The sequence below is a fragment of the Vanessa cardui genome, chromosome 3 (genome assembly GCF_905220365.1).
Source record: "Vanessa cardui chromosome 3, ilVanCard2.1, whole genome shotgun sequence".
NCBI classification, from domain to species: Eukaryota; Metazoa; Arthropoda; class Insecta; order Lepidoptera; family Nymphalidae; genus Vanessa; species Vanessa cardui.
In genome coordinates this window covers 6,959,748-6,979,114 of record NC_061125.1, presented here as the reverse complement: position 1 = coordinate 6,979,114, position 19,367 = coordinate 6,959,748, and the positions used below count along the sequence as shown (strand labels likewise).

Below are 19,367 nucleotides of genomic sequence, written 5' to 3'. Positions count from 1 at the left end.
GTGGCATTGAAAAAAAAACTCAAAACATTTTTATATGAAAAAAAACTTCAAACTTTAGCTATATAGATAATTTATTTAATATAGACTAGATACTACATACTTAAGTTATTTAAACACCATATTTGGATAGGTAACTTTTTTCAGCAGGATTGTTGCAATTATCTATATAAATGAATAAAAACTATCGCTAAACTAATCTTATCTTAAGTTGTGACTAAATTTGTTTGTTTGTTGTGCTTTAACGTCTTAACTAAGACTTACTTGACCGGTCGCCATACAATATTATATGCAAGTTGACGGTTGCAGAAAATAACATAGCGTCCCCCTAAAGAGCTGCTAAATATATTCCTCACGAATTTAAATAAATAAAGATTTTTTAGCATTTATTTACAAAAGATGATTTAATTTAATTCTTCAATTTTCCATATAAACCTACTTACTAAATATTATTTATTGAAAAATCATATGTGTAAATATATTACCTATATTACAACTTTTACGAATTTATTTCTAAGAAGTGTTAAATTAGATTAAAATATTAATCGGTATATGATAAGACATATCAACATCAGGGTATAATTTTACGACACAAATCATATATACCTTACCTTAAAATAAGATATACGTACATATGTACCTTATCATAACAACTGCATTGAACATTATTATTCAAAATTATGTTTCAACCCCTCTCCTTAATGGAAGAGGAGGCCTTATCTCAGCACTGGGAAATTTACCGGCTGTTACTTTTACTTTATTCAAAATTAAATTCAAATGTTTAACGAATTAATATGTGAGCATAGTGTATATGTGAGCTTTGTTTTACTAAGCAATTATCAGTTAAGAAACGCGTTTAAAATCGGAACCCCCGTTCTACTACGCCAGAGTGACGTGGCTTAGTTACGTAGGTACCCCTGTCTATATCTATGTCAACAAACTGACGTAGCCCCTGCGGTCTGGACACAGCTAACATGAATATTAAAGTAAACTTAGATGTAACATATGCCTACTATTTAATAGGTATTGTACACCCACTTAGATACTTAAACAGCTTAGTAACAAGCATCTTCGACGCCAACGCTGGACCGACGCCAAAACAAAGAATGTACTACACTTCACGCTAACGGTGAAAGTGGTCACGATCAATAACAACTTAGGTATAACTTAACAACTAATGACATATAGCATTTAAAATTTACATTTTTATACATGACCTTTCTATAACTTTTGTTCAAAAAGTTAATGCTAAACTATCATCATTTGATACAATCTACGACTCCATACCATAAAATCATAATTTACAATTACTTACGACGACTAGATTTCAATATCTATACCTATATTATTCCATTTGATAGATTACGTCTAGAAATGGCGATTAATGGCCGCAATGGCTTACTTATCCTCAAAATCGAAGTATTATAGCGCATTGTGCGTGTATAATGTGTAGATTAGTTTAATCGCTTGCGGCAGCGGCAATGGCAGGCGCTAGAGGGCGCATGCGTAGTGGTGCAGCGCGCGCACCCTTCGGCACCCGGCTGTCACGAGCCACTCCACCGGCAAACCGATCTCGACGCACACGCGCGCCCAAGGTTCGCTACGCCAAGCAACGCCGGCCCCTCGCGGCCAGGAGCCCTGCAAGGCGCTTCCACACCCTAAATCACGACACCGATCCATCTGGGGGGCACAGCACCAGCGCCGGCGTTAGCAAACAGGGCTCCGCGGGCTAAAGGTAACCGTTTATTTTCCACTGACATGTCCGCCCTCGATTGCTTTTAACTTGCACTGCAATATCACATTTGTTAACGATTTAGAGACATAACTTCCCCTATCATGTAGAGTCTTAGCATAAACTTAGGGGTAATAATTTTCTATCATTACGTTAAAATCCGTACTACTGTCCGCGTCGGAAATTAGTGTGACCTTATCTCATTACGGCTTCGTATAAAATTTGCAATACATTATTCGACACGACTCACACAAAAAGTAGTATCAATTTTGTCTAAATTAGGTGCTTATTATTACGTGTATAGGTACGGTGTATTTATGCTCGATAACGTTAAGATTAAAAGTATGTTATGGTTGAACATTTCAGGATTGGTTATTTCAGTGCTTAAAGTTTTCCAAATAAATCAATTTGACATCTTTTTGTGTTTAGTACGCAATCTCGGAAGTAATTATTCCAATTAGTACTACTGAGAAATTTTCAATGCTTTTTACATTAACAATTGCATGCAGCGTCAAATATTAAACAAATATGAAGTACACGCTTCTATTTAAAGCATACTTAGCAGAAATTAAAAATATTTTTCCTTCTATAAGCCATTTTCAGATAACTTAGGTAAATAAGAATAAGATTTTGACGCAATGAAACACTAGTCTGTGTAATTTTTCTTATGCATACAAAATTATTTGTAAATGTTCGCAGTGTACCTACATTATATCGAAACTTTTATTTTTTTAAGAATTCCACATCATGTCCAATTCATGTAAAACAAGAGGAATAGAGGTTTTTCATTAATACTCCGAACATCAGCATTGCAGATACAACAACGTTTTATAATTTTATTTTTTTAGACATTTTGGCAAAGTACTGAATTCATAAATTAACTAGTGATCGTTCCTGATATTGCGTGATTACAATAAGAACATATTGATTTTGACATATTTTTTAACCTGTTATAGTAATTTCGCGCCAAGTCGCCTCTATCCATTCCGTTATCACCAGCGATATCAAATATTATATTCATAATGTGCTCATAGTTACATTCTAACCTTCAAGCCTAATTTACTTAATTTTTATTGCCTTATCTATTAAATAATTACTCCAAATTAAAAAAAAATCATTAATTTGATCAACATTAAATATAAAGCATTGTTTTACTTATTTTTAGGGCTAATATTTAACTTTTCCCTTAGTTAGTTAGGTTCTTTGATTTATCCATGAAATAATATTATATAGTTTGTTAAGCATTTATGTGATCTACAATTTAAGTTGTCGTTATAAAATATATGTGTTCCAAAATCATAGCTCGCTTTATAAAAATACAAAGAATATAAAGTAAGTACATATAGACGCTATGTAACGAGTAGTTCTCTAACAATCGGATTAGTAGTTCAAACTGAATCCCTAAAAACGAATAAAAAACTTTCTTTTGTTTTAAAATATTTCTATACATTCTACACATTTAAAGCTCAAACATAATTTCATTTAAGTTCATCAGAGCTTAAACGAGTTAATATTAAACGAGGTATACTTATTTTTACGTAATGTATAGTCACGTTTTAAAATCTACGAAATTAAATCGACATTATTTTTAAAATTCAAAATCTTCATTTTCCGAGATTTTTTTAAGCTGTCAAACTTTAAATATCCAATTCTATTATGCAGTCACGTGCACTTTAGCTTAAAGAAAATTAATCTACATTGAAAAAATGAATAAAACTATATTTAAGAGTCGGCTTCGATTCAATTGTGTTCATTACACATTCACGACCTTTAACAAAGCCAAAACTTAATCTTTTGGTTCTATTATTCCGGCACATAGTACATTTTTAGCATATAATATCAAATCGCGTGCCTTAGAAATCAATCTCTGGTAACAGTGAGTTTGTTTGTTTGTTGTTACGCTTTCACGACTGAAACACACGACCGTTAATCAGGAGTCCTTCATAAAATTTCAAATACTCTTAACCATTTTGAGATATTATTTTAGTCTGTACTTAATTTACGACTTTAAAAAATCCTTTCGTATTATTTAAAGTTGGTGCTTTTTTAAAGGTTAATCATTTTATTTGACTTTCATACTTCATTTAATTTGATAAAGGTACCTACTTCTCACAAGTTTTCCAAACATTTTGATTTAGTCAGCGTCACTTTAATGCTTATGTAAGACATTTTTCATATAAATATTTAATGAAATTTAGTAATAGGAAATCGTATACTATTTATTTAATATGAAATTGTGTCTAAAAGCGATCAATACATATAAGACAAAAGACAAGTCAAGGACATATTTGCACATACATGCACGATTGCATTCAATGTGAAATACATAGGTATATATTTTCCAGGTAAGTACTTGATGAGTGCCTATGCTTCTATTTTTATAAAATACGCGGATATGTTTATGATACTTAGTTTAGTAAGTACTTTTTATAGAAGTGTTAATTAATCATGACATTTTACTTTTAACGAACGCATACAATTTATAAAAATATTACTTATTTCAATAAAAAGTTAAGGCTGTAGCCGATTTTGTGATTGGGTTTACACCAAACAGATATGCTTATAATATTCGTTGTGTTTCAGCTTTTTTACATATTTTTCATGACGATTTAAGTTGTCGGGCAAAGACGTCCTAGTGCTTAGGTATATGGTAATCTTTGACAATACTGGCTTTCTTGTACCTACTCTGGGTTCTACCATACTCAATCGGAGATTAAACTTTTCAAGTCTGATTGATATTGTAATGAAAGATCTTTCGGACGCTTAAACAGCTTGGAGATTTTTTTGTTTTAATGAAGTATTTTCCTCATATTCCCAAAGAAAACAGAGATATGATAAAATTAACAATGTATAAAACGTGAAAATATAATGCCGCAGACAAAAAATAAAAGTGCCCCAAATTAATTTTATTGGATCAGACATAAATCATAGTGGGCCGTCAACACGAAATTATTTGCCTTACTATAGATTTTACTTCGGATAAACTAATACGAATAGCAGTTCATAACATAACCTAAAACGAATAGCAGTTCTATCAAATCAAAAACAAGGAATAATAAATGGGTAAATAATAGCGCATAAAAAGCCTATTTACGTATGTCAGTTTTAAATTTTTAGAAGGGAATCCTTTTACAGAGTCGACATAAACACGTATTTTCTGTACTGACATTCATCTTGTGCCATAATTATTATTTGATTTAATGTATAAGCAAATTTTAATTACATATGTGGGCTTCAGTAGCACCTTGCTAACTAGGTCCTCTACACTTTATTGTATTTGGACAATTAATGCAAATAGGCGAACACGCTATGCCAAGTGAAGTGGCGCCTTGGAGCCGCCATTAGTGGAAACTGTATTTACATATTTTTCGTTAGTTGTTGGTTTATTATGTACCAACCTCACATAATTTGCAGACAGGAATCAAAAATGGTGACGTACTTGAAACCTTTTAATTGATTTAAAACATTTTAAAAATTTTAGGCAAAGAAGCAGAAGATTAACTTAGATGATTTCATCCAGTGAAAGGGTTACTTTGCAATTTAATAAGTAGGTATAAACCATTTCTAACAGTGTCAATACTTAACCAACCATACCCTTATCTTATATACCCTGCTGAACATACTTGCTCACCCTTAACACGTTCACTGCGATAAGAGGTCTAATAGACCTCGTATGCGTCTCCCTTAAAATTAAAAACTCCTATTAATAAATTTTTATAAATAAAAAAAACCGCCATCAAAAATGAACAAAAAAGAAAAAAATAATCAGTTACATCCATATCCAATTTACGATTTTTTAATCACCTCTCAAAGTCGGTGCCAACATTGCTAATATAGGTACATAACACATACATACAAAAACTAAATCTATTTAATTTATAGATGACACCATTAGACAAACCTTACTATCGATACAAATTAAATTATTTCAATATAGGAATTTATTTACTTTGTTGGCACCGACTTCAAAAGGTTAAAAAATTAACCGATTAAAAAATCGTAAATTGGATATGGATGTAACTGATTATTTTTTTCTTTTTAGTTAATTTTTGAAGGCGGCTTTTTTTTATTTATAAAAATTTATTTAATGCTTTTCAGTGTTGTTTTGTTATTTATAATTACAATTGGTAGTGTTTGTCATTCACTTTATTATACTCAGTACATTTCGGCTTTCGACTCTAAACATAACTCAACGCCGTTTCAATACGATGTGGACTGCAACTCAAATTAAGCGTTACCTAAGTTACAATAGCCTAATGTTAACTGCTCATCGCCAATTAGACAATACCATTTTTCCCGATGCAATGCCGTTAATCATTGAGGAATTCTCCTGGTAATCCACCATAGCTAGACTTTATCATATGCATGTTTACTAACATCAATTGCTTGAAGACTATCTTAAAGAAATAGAACTAAACCCGTAAAATAGTTACTAACTAATAGGTTCTGATTACCAGTTGTGGTCTTCATCATCAGTTCCACTTCATCAAATGTCACTTTTCGTGAGCATATGACCAAGGCACTTTGAATAAAACCGAAATCACTATAGGTGTGCCTATAAAATTTGAGGAGTTCCCTCGATTTCTCCAGGATCCCATCATTAGATCCTGATCTCCTGACAATGGGACTACCTGTAAAACATGCCCTTTCAAACAAAAAAAGAATTGTCAAAATCGGCCCAGCCATCTTCGAGTAATTCGGTAACATACATAAAAAAAAAAAGAAAAAAAAAAGGCCCCGACGAATTGAGAACCTCCTCCTTTTTTGAAGTCGGTTAAAAACAGAATGCAGTCTTGTATTTACTTTAATACGGGGTCATTTCGACCTCGTATCAAATAAGCAAACACATAATCTCATATCATTTATCATCATATTATCATTTATCATTATATCATATTGTCATCATCAGTTGCATTTTTGACAAATTTTGAAAAAAACTAAAAAACGTGATAACTCAAAAATGGTTCACTTTTGGATTAAAATGATTGCAAATAGTCATACCTATCACCTCCTAAAGGATATAGGTCGCGTTACCAATAACCCTGTATATTGGGGTCTTGGTTTTGTTCAGACTATATACTTAATTTGCCAGGAGGACTATTATTGCTATTGATAAATTTTAGCCTCTCTTTCTAAAGTAAGGATTATGTATTGCACGTTAGACCAAGCGATAGCCCGAAAACAATAACTTATAGATACTACGAGTACGAATAAGCTCAAATTGGATTTATATGCCTTTCGAACGTACTTGTTTAATTATGTATTAATTATAGAAATGCTCGCTATTATAATATTGTAATTGAGTTAAGCATTTCATCTGTTCAGCAGAGAGGTATCTACAGAGATGTTTAATAGATACCTATACCAACGTTAACTTTCATAGACAATAAAAATACATTATTGTAATTTCCTAACGGGCACGAACTCATTGTGTTATTCCACAACGATCCTGTTATGTTTGCCTTTCAAGGAAAAAATAATTTAACTGTTAATTTTAAAATATGCTGCACTTCCGTTTTTAATGGTGACACGTAACTATAAATATGATTATTATGAGATATATAATTTAACATCACGTACCTAGACCTCTATATATTTAAATATTATGAGTGCATATGTCGTATTTTTATTTAAATGGCTTGTTAATTTTTTTATGACGCTTATTGCTCCGAATTTCAGTAGGTTAATCCAATATGTGTCGTATTACATTCCTGAGAGCTGATGGAACCTTTTAAAGCAAAAAGGCTTTTACATACGATACTAAATTGTTATTTTGTTATACGATATTTAGGTTATGAATAAATTATTTAAAATATAGTGCTTATATATAAAGTAAATATGAAAATATCTAGAAATCTTCATTCAAATAACTCTTTTAAGTCTTCATCGTAATCAACGACGAAGAATATTTTGAATTTATATAAGATAACTATATGTAGTTACTTATTTGTTTGTATCCATCGACCTTATACCAAAAACAATAATTTTGTAAGGGATACCTTGCCGTTTTTTAATTTTAAGAATATATACACACGTACCTAACCTACTTTATCAAGCTATATTTAGATACATATATACGTATATAGCTTGATAAATTTTCAAATTAAGCTGCAAAATTGCCTGCGAAAGTAATAAGATTTCTACCTTTTCAGGTTGTTTGTGTATTACCTTTTTCATTTTGTTTGTCTTTTCATGGACTTAAAAGCATATATGTATGTATTTTGAAACATATATAAGTACCAATATATTAATCAACCGCATGTTTTAAGCCTTGTTACGAAAAATAGTAAAAGGACTAGTTTTAACTTACTATTTTATTATAATACAAATATTTAATTGTATTTAAATATTTTGACCATAATTTATCCTAATATCCTACCTGAAATTTCGTATTAAAACCCATATAAAAACAAGGATGATAACACTTACTTATTTTTTATTTAACAGAAAAGGTTAAAAAGGTTGTTTTATTCAGAAAAAGTGCTGTTATTAATAACAGCACTTTTTCTGAATAAAACAAATAATTATTAAACCATTAAAAAATGTAACAGCAAATAATTCTCACTCTTAGAATGAACGTTGGATATAGCTTTGGATTTTATTGTATTGAAAAATGTTGACACATATTCTAAAATCAAAATGTAACCTCATAGTTTTACTATAAATGAATTTGAATTTATGTTTTATAAGCAAGGTATTTGAAACGTAGATAGTAAATTTTTTTTTTAATTTTTAGTCAATTTTTTCAGATTTAATTTACATAACAAAACGATAATTATATTTCGGTATAAAAAGTAGGTATATGATGAATTATACGTCCAATAACCTTCCAAGAGTTGAAATTGGTACGTACGTAACAAAATGCTAATATTATGGAAAAAATCGAATGGTTGTTTTGACTTTATAAAGAGTTCAAATCAGATTTCAAAGCTTGTTGAACCAAAAGTTCGCTTCGGTTCACACGACAATCGAACACGCGATGGTAATATTACAATAAACCGCCATTATTTTATTAAATAATGATGTGACGGCTTTATTAAATCTAATCATTGTAATCTATAATAATTATATGTATAAACATTGATACCAAGATAATAAGTCGAATTTTAAGTACAAGACTATAAGAGTTGATTCTTTTTTCTATAGCATAATCGGGAACTCTCCTTTAACATAACATCAACGTAACAAAGATTATTTATCAAGGGATCGTTACTAAATTTAAATTATAATTATTAAAATAATATTATAGAAATATATTATTTATTGATTAGTTGTCAGTGAAACAAGAAACCTTCCTTTCTTTGTTGTTACTTATTGTTGTATTTTTACATGTACAATATATTTATGTTATACCTACATATAATCTCCTTAGCTTTTTAAAATAACTCACTTAGAATCTCAGTCATGGTATGACATACGTTAATTTAATGCATGTGTCTTCTAAAATTTATTATTCTTAAAATAAATACAGTATTCTGTATAAAATATCACTGACTTTTATCTTCATTGTTTTGCGAATACTTTCGACTTTGTTTCTACAATTCGACATCCATACACTTGATTTGCAAACGTATTATGTTGTTTCATATTTATTATTCTACTTATTTATATGCAATACATACCCATTGCTAGTGAATGATGAATTACTTGTTGATGATTATTATATAAAATAACAAAGGACTTAGAATACAGAATCAATCGATTATCATAAATGTCGCTTGACTTCGTTGATTGACGTTATAAGGTTTACACACTAGACATATATAATTAGTTATTGTTATATACATATCAATATTCTCAATAAAAGAGGAGATATTCTCCTCTTATAAAGAGAATATTGATATGTATACATAATATCTCCTTTCCTATAGAGAAGGCATTTTGCGAACAGTAAGATATTTATAGATTCTTACTATTATCACCCATATATTGTCGTACCTAACTTATATTTTGACACACAATCCTATTATTTAATATAACACCTCGCCTCATTGCCTCCACTGGTGACAGGAGGGCTGGTTCGTTTCTTGCCCAGAGGATCGGAATTGCGATTCAACGGGGAAATGCTGCTAGCATTCTTGTCACCATTCCACGCGGTCAAGATTTATACAGTAACTAGTTTTAGTTCATATTTGTATATATATATTTAAGCTTTTATTGTTGACAATCTAATACAACCTAATATAAAATAAGAGTAACTAAATCGTTTATTCTAGAAAGACCATTAGCCATAAGGCAATTTGTTACTATTATAAATTCGTAACAGTATATGTCATTAAATTTTTTTTAACATAACTCGAGCTATGTTAGTTACGGGAAAAACCTTTGACTTGACTTAACTTTTGAATTTTTGATAACAATGACGCTCGACAGCGCAACGGCAGGAAAATGAATGCCTGCAAACCCACTGCCTTAAATAAATGCACCTTTGAAATTTTCTAAAGAATGATAAACACTGCTTCATTACGAATTCATCATCACGAAACAGAGCTGGGTTAACAATTGTTTGCATACAGCTTTAGAATGAAAATTTTAGAAAAATATTCGAATAAATATCTTTTTTTTTTTTGCAAAAGATACTTTTTTACCAATCCTTCTGAATATGTGTATAAAATGTAATACGTTTTTTTCAGACGCTTTCAATTAAATTATATTTAAGTCTAAAACGATACCAAAACGGTATTAGATACCTACTTACGATTATTATAAATAGTTACTACATTTTATGTTAAAACGTTTATAAAAGCTCTTTGTATTCAACCATAATTCAAGAATTAGCTGTGAACGTGCGAAATAAAATCATATAATTTCAATCAATTATAAATTTTACATAACAGCATTCCTTTTTTTACTTGAAAACCATAAAATGGAATTATACTGTTTTAACACGATACCAATATTCAACAATAACAACGTATATGTGAACATGAAAATGTTATTAAAAAAAAGTAGTTGGTAGTAGTAGTAAGTACAGTAGTTTATATTGAAGAACCACCATTAAAAAGTACCTAATTGCTCTATTCATCAATTTATATAGGTACGTACGTTGATTTAATTAATAAAAAAAAATACATAATTTTTTATTTTATTTATTTTTATTTAAAAAATATATAAAGAAATGAAATATATTTTACAGTGACATAATCACATTGAGTCATAGTACTTAAAAGGGTTTATAAAAAATAACTAACTCTTCGAAATAAATGTTGATTTATTTCTTCATCGATTAGACAATTTCATCTTACTATGGTAAAGTGGCACTTGCTCGGCCTTCATCATAAGCATAACACTCTATTTGTATTTTTAAAAATAATCTTGTTGATGAAACTACGAACTCTTTTTGGTTGAGGACGCGATAAAAAAACACTAAAAAAGTGTTGAAGTGATCGATAGCTGTCGGGTAGCGGGTACTGCAGTGCTTCTGCAGACTCAAGGGCGTCGCGCCGCAGCCAAGCCTATTCGATTCTCACGCAAATTATGCCACGGAGACTTTAGGAGCTAGTTCATATGCTAGGACTTTAATATTTAAATTCTCTTTGCTTCCATCAATTAATCATTTGTTTTTAATTTTAATTTTCAATAGAATATATTTCTATACCTGTTGACTTCCAAGCAGGATACATTAATTGAAATAATTGTATTTAATTAACATGACGTTGTATTTTTTAAATGTTAAAAAAGAGTAACTACTGAGTTTCTTGCCGGTTCTTCTCGGTAGAATTTACTTTCCGAACCGGTGTTAGCTTCACTTAATTGTAAAATGACGATTCAAAAGTGCTTATAAAAGCCTACTTGAATAAAGTTTATTTTGATTTTAATTTTGATTTTGATCTATTAATTGAATCATGTTCATATTATGATTAATATAATTAATTAAATCGCACCTTTGTTGATACTGAAATCGTTTATTTTTTGTTTTTTTTTTTTTTTATATATAATGGTTGTCTATAAGGTACTTAATTGGTGTAATTCCGTAAATAAAATGCAGAGTACTGACCACCTCCAGAAACAAAAACTAGATTGAACCTCGTTGGTCCTATTTAGATGGCTTTACCCAATCCAACGTTCGTTTTTGGTTAAAAAAAAGGACTTAAATCAGTCTAATGCTCGTGTAAAGCGAAATAAAATGACAAACAAACGCAAAGAGTAATACATTTAGGACATTGTAAACGAAAACTTCTACAAAAAATGGAGGACTTATCAAGAAAATGAAAATGAGGTCAAACAATGGCTTCTTTACTTTATTAAACAACTCGCTATTCTAGTTCTCTTGCTCCCTTATGTCGTGTTTGGTTAAGTGTCTGCAAGAAGTATGAAGGTAAATTGTTATTTACTCTTTGGCAATAGTAAATTACCAAATAAAACTGTCAGCGTTTAGATATATGAATCCCTGTGGTCTGGCTAGATGTCCTTTCCGTAATTCCGCTTGGAGTCTTGAACGTCTAATGTCCATTTTATTGTTCATTAGTAGGACCTACGCTGGTTTTTGATGCTATTGGGAAACAGTCTACCACGTTTGTATATTGTTTGTATCTTATAATAAAGATTCCGTTAACAGCCCAATATTAATTTTTATAAAAGCAAAGATTAAAAAAGTGGTTTTGTTATAATGCCACCCTGCAACACTTACGATTACGAGTTATATAGTTTCTCAACTTTCACTAATATTTTTTAGATAACTTTTTTGAAAAAAAATAATCGTAGTATATTTAGAAGTTTTCAAATTTATTATAGTCATCAAACATAGAACAATATTAGGATTTTTTTTTAATGAGGTACATTGTACGTACTTTTTAAAATGATTGTTGTTAAAGATGTCATATAAACTTGAAAGTACATATATGATATATTATAACACTTTAGATTGAATACAATATTTTTATAAAATTACACATGTACTGCATTTTTTTTTATTTACACATTGTTTTCGTAACACCTGCGAATTAACGTAGCACTACTAAGTTTCTTTGTTTTAGAATATATCTTATCTACTTTTTTTAAATTATTTTATTTTGAATAAATTACATACACCGCCAATTTGTATTTAAATGCGTATGTTCGCGTGTTGCAACATTTTAACCTTGACCTTTGATGCAGTTACATTTAACACAACTAATGAACTATACGTTTATACACATAAAGTACACTGTAAGTACATGTTTTTAATATAACTATCCAAAATAATAGTGTCCTGGAAACAATGACAAATTTTCTTTTTTATAAAAGGAGAAGTAAGAAATTTAACAATTCTATATTCGAATGCGCGATCAACTATAAAATTTAACTTATTTAAAAAAACCTTTGTTTGACTTTGTACAGACCGAAAATGGAGAGGAAAATAGTTAGATATAGCAACTTAAACAAAAGAAAACGATCTAACGTGGATCTATTTGGAATTTGAACTGATCTACTTTTAAGAGGTTGAAGAGTATTAATATTAGCATCATTAATTTTATTTATCCTAATACAAATTAATTCAATTAAGTAAGTCATTCACGTTTTGAAACAAAGGTGGCTCTTGATATTATGAGATATATTTTTGGGAACTGGGATATAGAAAGTTTCATACATTTGTTAGTTTCGGAATGCCCCGACTATTTTCATTCCGACTGTTGACATGAATCGTTTATTACAGCTAGCTTCCAAAAGCTGTTAATAAAATTATTCTTATCAATCGAAATACATTGAAGTGGAAAACATAAAACCATCTTTGAATCGCGGAATAGAATCAACGTACTTGTTTTTTTTTTTGTTAGCATTAAATGAATCTATTTCAAACAAAGGCTGCTGCTACTTTATTAATTATATTAGATTATTAAAATGAAGCTGACGTATGATAAAACTAAGTATTTGATGGTGAAACATGAAATGTATATACTTTACTCATCAAACTTTTTTCTTATATTCTTATATTATAAATTTCTTCAGTTATTATCATAGTCATTTTTCAAAAATAGAAGTAATAATCTTGAAAACAGATAAGTCTGAGGGAATGAAACGCGTACGTTTGATATGGATATCGTTTGAGATGCAATTTAGTGGACGAAACAACTATTCATTATTTTTGGCGCTGTTTTACTTATTGAGGCTGAACTTAAAACCTCTATTTGTTTTAGAGATGGAAATCGTCCCCGAGGGAAAAAACTTCCGATTGGTAACCGAAGACGAGCTCCCAGCGGTCGCCGATATCTTAGTGCAGTATATGCCTGAATCATTAAAGGTAATTTAAAAAAGTGATACTTTATTTTATTTTTTTAATTATTCTAGGCCAGGCGAGAATTTTAGACACTTTCAGGAGAAAAAACATGTATATTTATGTTTGATGACCACAAAAAAGTTAAAAATGAATCCAGAGAAAATTAGTTTCTCCAAACAATAACGCGCTGCTTTAATCTCCTAGATGACCTATGAGGGCTACAATAATGACAAAAAGGGCTTAACCTGAGAGAAAATATATTAATATAATTCTGAGCTAAAGATGTTTTTACAAGCTTGCCTTATTTAAAATTTCCTAAAGGTTTTGTTTAATTTTCGAAGTGCTTTATGCAATATTATCCCCGATTAAATAAGTAGGTATGAGCTTATTAATGTATAGCTTTAATGAATAGCTACATAAGAGATAGCAGATTATTTGAAGTAAAAACAATACGGTGTATAGGATTATGGCTGAACATAATATTGATTTTACTTAGGAAGCCAAATTTCTTGGGCAACTGGCCAGATAAATTTAAACCATAAAACATCAATTTTAAAACATGGAGCTATTTTTGTCTGTGTACATTTAACGTGCAGTCTGTAAAACATTAGCAACAATAAAGATATTTTATAATCTTATTAAATTTTTGTAATATTTATTAGAGAGATTCTCGTTAATCCAAAGTCGGGCCTTCGCTTAATATTGTAACTATGGCATAACTAACGAAACCATAACACGACCTATTTGCAAATCAATTAAAACAACATAATTATAAACTTCATGTCATAATCCTGTAATATTTTTCTCATGGTTTATTTATCTGTTTCGTAAAAACTTTCATTAGTTCGCTTCTACATAACACAACTAAAATCCAAAGAAAATGTGCAACTGATTAATACAAATCTGGCCTAGGCATAGTTTAATAATAAACAAGTAAAAAATATTATCAGGTACCCATCGAGGGTACCTATCAATATTTTTTATATTTTAATGGCATAGGTCTCTTGAGTTAGTGATGCGTCCTGAAAGTCAGCCTGACAAGATATTTTTAAGTTTTATTTTTCAAGATTTTAAGTCAGCCTAGATTCTAAGCATTAAGTTATTCAGTGTCACTAATTGTATTAATTTTGTATTTAAGTTTCATCAAACGATTCAAACATATCTTAACAACAAGGTGTGGGACTTCCATTTTTATGTAGCGAAAAATTGGCCGGAGGATCCAATTTGCCTACATTTCCCTGGATGTACTAGCACGGTAAGTTTGTCATAATACGTAATTTACAAGAAAAATAATTATAATATATTGATAAATTATCGGAGAATTCATTTATATTTGGATCGTAATAAACATCGAAATATTATAACTACGAAAAATCTCATTTCTTATAACAAAATTTCAAATTTTCAGTGACACAACTTTTCTTGTGACACATTTGCTACGTCACTGCCTTCATCTCATGACGAGACCCGAACTAAGTACTCTTAAATACAAGTGTTACTTTTACACAAGAGACATCTTACCTTTTTAATTTTCATGGTGCATTCCCGGCATGATGCTTTTTTAAATGCATTTACGTATTAATAAAAAATATTTTGTGACGTAACTAGTTATCATTTTTACTGCTTATACATATAAGATACTTATATTTTACTATAATATTTTCTTTGGTCATGATGTCTATTATTTATTATATCAATGGGTTTTTATTTATTTTTTTCATTAATTTCAGCCAAACAGTCAAATTTATGAGAGCGTAACTATATTCTGTCCATCGGAGCGCGCAGAATTGGTTGATTTGTTGACATCCGAAGACGTGTTGCTAGATCTAACACAACCATTGTACCTGAACTTCACTCACCAGGCTATTGTTGACCGCTTTGAAAAGCGCTATGAAGCCCACGACAAAATCACTGGTGATGTTTACGTATGTGACAAACCACCAGAAGAACCCACCACTGATGAGTAAGACAAACAAATATTCCTCTATATAATATGTTTGGCCAAAGTATAATAAAAATATTAGAATTTTTTTATGACTCTATTACTATTTCATAAAATTATTTTCGGATAATTAGCTGAAAATTAAAAAGTTAACTGTTGCACCCGGTATGCCAGTAAATTTATTGAGGATTCGAATCAAAAGAGTATTTCACTAAACTTCTCCATTCCAAAGTTTCGATACAAACTTTGTTGAAATACAAAATCCAAAATGCTTTATATTCGCGAATATCATCGGCTATTCGAGATCTCAACTAATTTTATCGCGTCGGGTCAATCTTAAAGTTGTTTATTTCCACTTGACTCCTCTTATAGTTGAAATAGAATAAAAGAACTACATACATAAAATACAAGTTTACATAAACATATAACTTGTCGAAGTTTTCTATTTATATATCTAGTAATCTTTATCGTTGACGCCTTGGGTATCGGATCCTCTTTATCTTTTGAATGTGCCATTTTTATTATGTATATATCATCAATTAAAATAAATTAAGTTCATATTTCACATTTTCCAGACTGCCACCGGACGTGGAGCTAGTTCGTTTACAGCCAGAACATATGAAGGCAGTCCACGATTTGTACCCAGCTAGTGATATCGAGTGCCGAGAAGTTTTCGAAAAGCTAGTCGCAGAACTGCCTGCATATGGAATATTTGTTGAGGGGCAGTTGGCAGCTTGGATGGTACAGTCCTATTATGGAGCCATGTTTTCAATGCAAACGCGACCTGAATTTCGTAGGAAAGGCTATGGGATTTTCTTAGCGAGGCGCCTAACCAAGGAGGTCGCCGCTCGAGGCTATAAGCCGTTTGTCGTGATTCGTCCGGAAAATGACGCGTCCCGTTCCCTTTACTCCAAGCTCGGTTTCGAAAAACGTTTCCGAACGGTGCGCGCCGTTTTGCGTCCTCGCTAATGCGTTAAAGTTGATCACTAGCAGATTTTATTTTTTTAAGACTTTTGAAAAACAATCAATTTAGCTTACGATCTTTGATCGTTTAGAAAACTTTAGTAGTAGCTATAAGACGGAGCGGCTCTTGCTTTTGATATGCATTTTAATATGGATGCGTTTTTTTTTCAAGTTATATAATGTAATCAACCAACAATGATGGTAAAATATAACCATTCGATCTATTTGTGTTTAAATATCACAGAGTAAATTAAACTATTATTTATTTTACTGTTACATCTAGGAATGTGTACTTAGTAAAAATCACCTCTTTAGTGCAAATTACACATTACAAGCGGATTCAAAAGCGATAGCCGTTCGCTGCGTTTTAGCGCCAGCCTAGTTTCTGATCTTAACGACGCTAACTTGTCAAGAAATTTGGAGTCTTGGACCAGACGACGTTAACACTTCAATCTACTTAACGCTATTATTCCGTTGGCATAGAAAAGATGACACTCATAGCAACGCTCAATTTTAAAGAATCTTTGAACGGTTTAATTTATTTGACGGTATTAAGATGAAACACACTTCTTGACATAGTTAACTTCTACAAATATCTCATTTAGGCGAACGCTTCATTATCACTCGTTGATCGAGCGGAACTGTCTATCTCATGGTTTATAAAATTTGGGACCCGTAATAACCTCTATGATTAATTTAACGTATTCCTTATTACCACGATACAGTATACGTGCAAACCTGGGCCCTGGGTAAATTGTACATGAGAAATGCATGAGAAGAAAGTTACCGTCGTAGCACTCGCGAGTTGCACAATTCTTCGAAAGATTAAAGCACCATTATTGTTCATCTGACGCTAGGAATACGGTTCTATAAAAGTTTAAGGCTATAATTTTTACGACATTCAACCGAAATCAAACTATCCGACGAGATTATTAAAAACCCTTTCAGTCAAGTAGGTATTGATAGATTTTGATAAAGGATTACGTGTTGGGAGAGGTACATTTTTATTTATTTTATACTTTTGCTATTTTTTGATATAATTAAAGGATATTGAAAAGGCTGGAACAAAGAATATTGAAAGTTAGTGTGACACGCGTTTTATACATATTATAATAATTATTCGTAGCCTACGATAGTTTAAACTGTTTTTGATAACTGTTTTTCGTTTTAATATGAATTTTGTAGGTAACTATGTTTTAAAAAAGAACAATGACGGATAACGCGTAAAAATCAATAAACAATTTGATACAAAAAAGTAGATAGGTAGATATTTTAATACGGGAAACTATTTTACAATTATATATCGGCGTAGATAATTCGAAACGTTTATATCCGTGATGTATCAAAAAAATAAAAGTATGTATATTAATTTAATCAGCATTTTTGTTCTTTTTTACTTTTACTATTTGTGATAATTACGTATTTACTAGTTTTGTATTAGTGTATGATATGTTTATTTCGCTTTATATAAACATGGATTTATATATCTGTACTGACTGTATAACAACACTTGAAAAGAATGGACGAAAAGGCGGGAAATTTGACAGTGAACGTTTTTTTAACCGTTTTCATAGACTATAAAAATGATGTATGTTGGAACAATAAAATAATATTATTTTTCTCTACAATTGGTTCGAATGGCACTTTTTAAAATTGGCACATAGCTTAATTTAAAAAATTGGCATTTAAACAAATAATTGCTCAAAATTTTCGAGCTTCCACGATACATTAAAAATTGTGTGCGTCATTCGATTAAACAAGAGAAGGCCAAAGTTATGTTTAAAAAAATTAAAGTTAAATAATTTACCGTACTTATTAAAATTTAACGAAAAATAAACCGTAGGATAATTACTAACAGTTTAATGATAATTATGTGCATTCTTAAATTCATGTCTAATTGTGTATTTGAAATAAGTAGATGTATGTAGCGATTTGAGAAATGTAATACACAGTATATACACAAGCACATTTCAAATTGTATCTATTTAAATTTTAAGGTCGTACCTACGCCTTACGCGATACAGCATTAAGCCTACGTACAGCTACTTATTTAAAAATGCAAGAATCATTAACAACATGCAATCATGCTAAAAGCTTTCCCACATTCCTACTCTACGTAGGTACGATTAAGTAGTTTGAAAAAAAAATTCTTGAAATTATTAATTATAAGAGCAGTTTTCAGAACACTTTCCCTTGCCTAAATAAACAATGATGATATCAGGACATTACTCCGTCCTCGACACTGCAGTTGAAGCAAAATGTAATCGCATATATTTTAAATAATATATTTCAATCTTCTGCAGCTACACAAATAATGTAGTGTCCGTTCTGTATTGTTTATCACATTGACCTTGCAAAGGTATCAAGAAATTAATAAAATGATATATTATAATGGAAGTTTGTCTTATTTATTTTCATTTTTAGACCTATTTTAAACAAATGTGTGTAACGTAAGTTTTTATATCAGCCGAATGGGAACTGGCCTGAGTATAAACTATCTAAAAACAATCCCGTTATGTATATACGATAAAGTTTGT

At 30.5% G+C, this 19,367-nt stretch overlaps 1 protein-coding gene across 1 annotated transcript; it reads left to right on the top strand.

Moving 5' to 3' along the window:
* Positions 1-1,563: 1,563 nt before the first annotated feature.
* On the top strand, positions 1,564-19,227 carry LOC124543816. The gene is made up of 5 exons (XM_047122126.1): positions 1,564-1,732; positions 13,846-13,949; positions 15,064-15,180; positions 15,656-15,888; positions 16,443-19,227. Exons 2-5 carry the CDS (start codon positions 13,848-13,850, stop codon positions 16,834-16,836), a joined length of 846 nt encoding a protein of 281 aa, XP_046978082.1. The 5' UTR covers positions 1,564-1,732; positions 13,846-13,847; the 3' UTR covers positions 16,837-19,227.
* Positions 19,228-19,367: the final 140 nt, after the last annotated feature.

Excerpts from the sequence above, each read along its gene's own strand:
- LOC124543816 (XM_047122126.1), top strand. The coding sequence starts at position 13,848 with ATGGAAATCGTCCCCGAGGGAAAAAACTTCCGATTGGTAACCGAAGAC. Across the intron at positions 13,950-15,063 it reads ATATGCCTGAATCATTAAAG|TTTCATCAAACGATTCAAAC; the intron begins GTAATTTAAAAA and ends TTTGTATTTAAG. Across the intron at positions 15,889-16,442 it reads GAAGAACCCACCACTGATGA|ACTGCCACCGGACGTGGAGC; the intron begins GTAAGACAAACA and ends CACATTTTCCAG.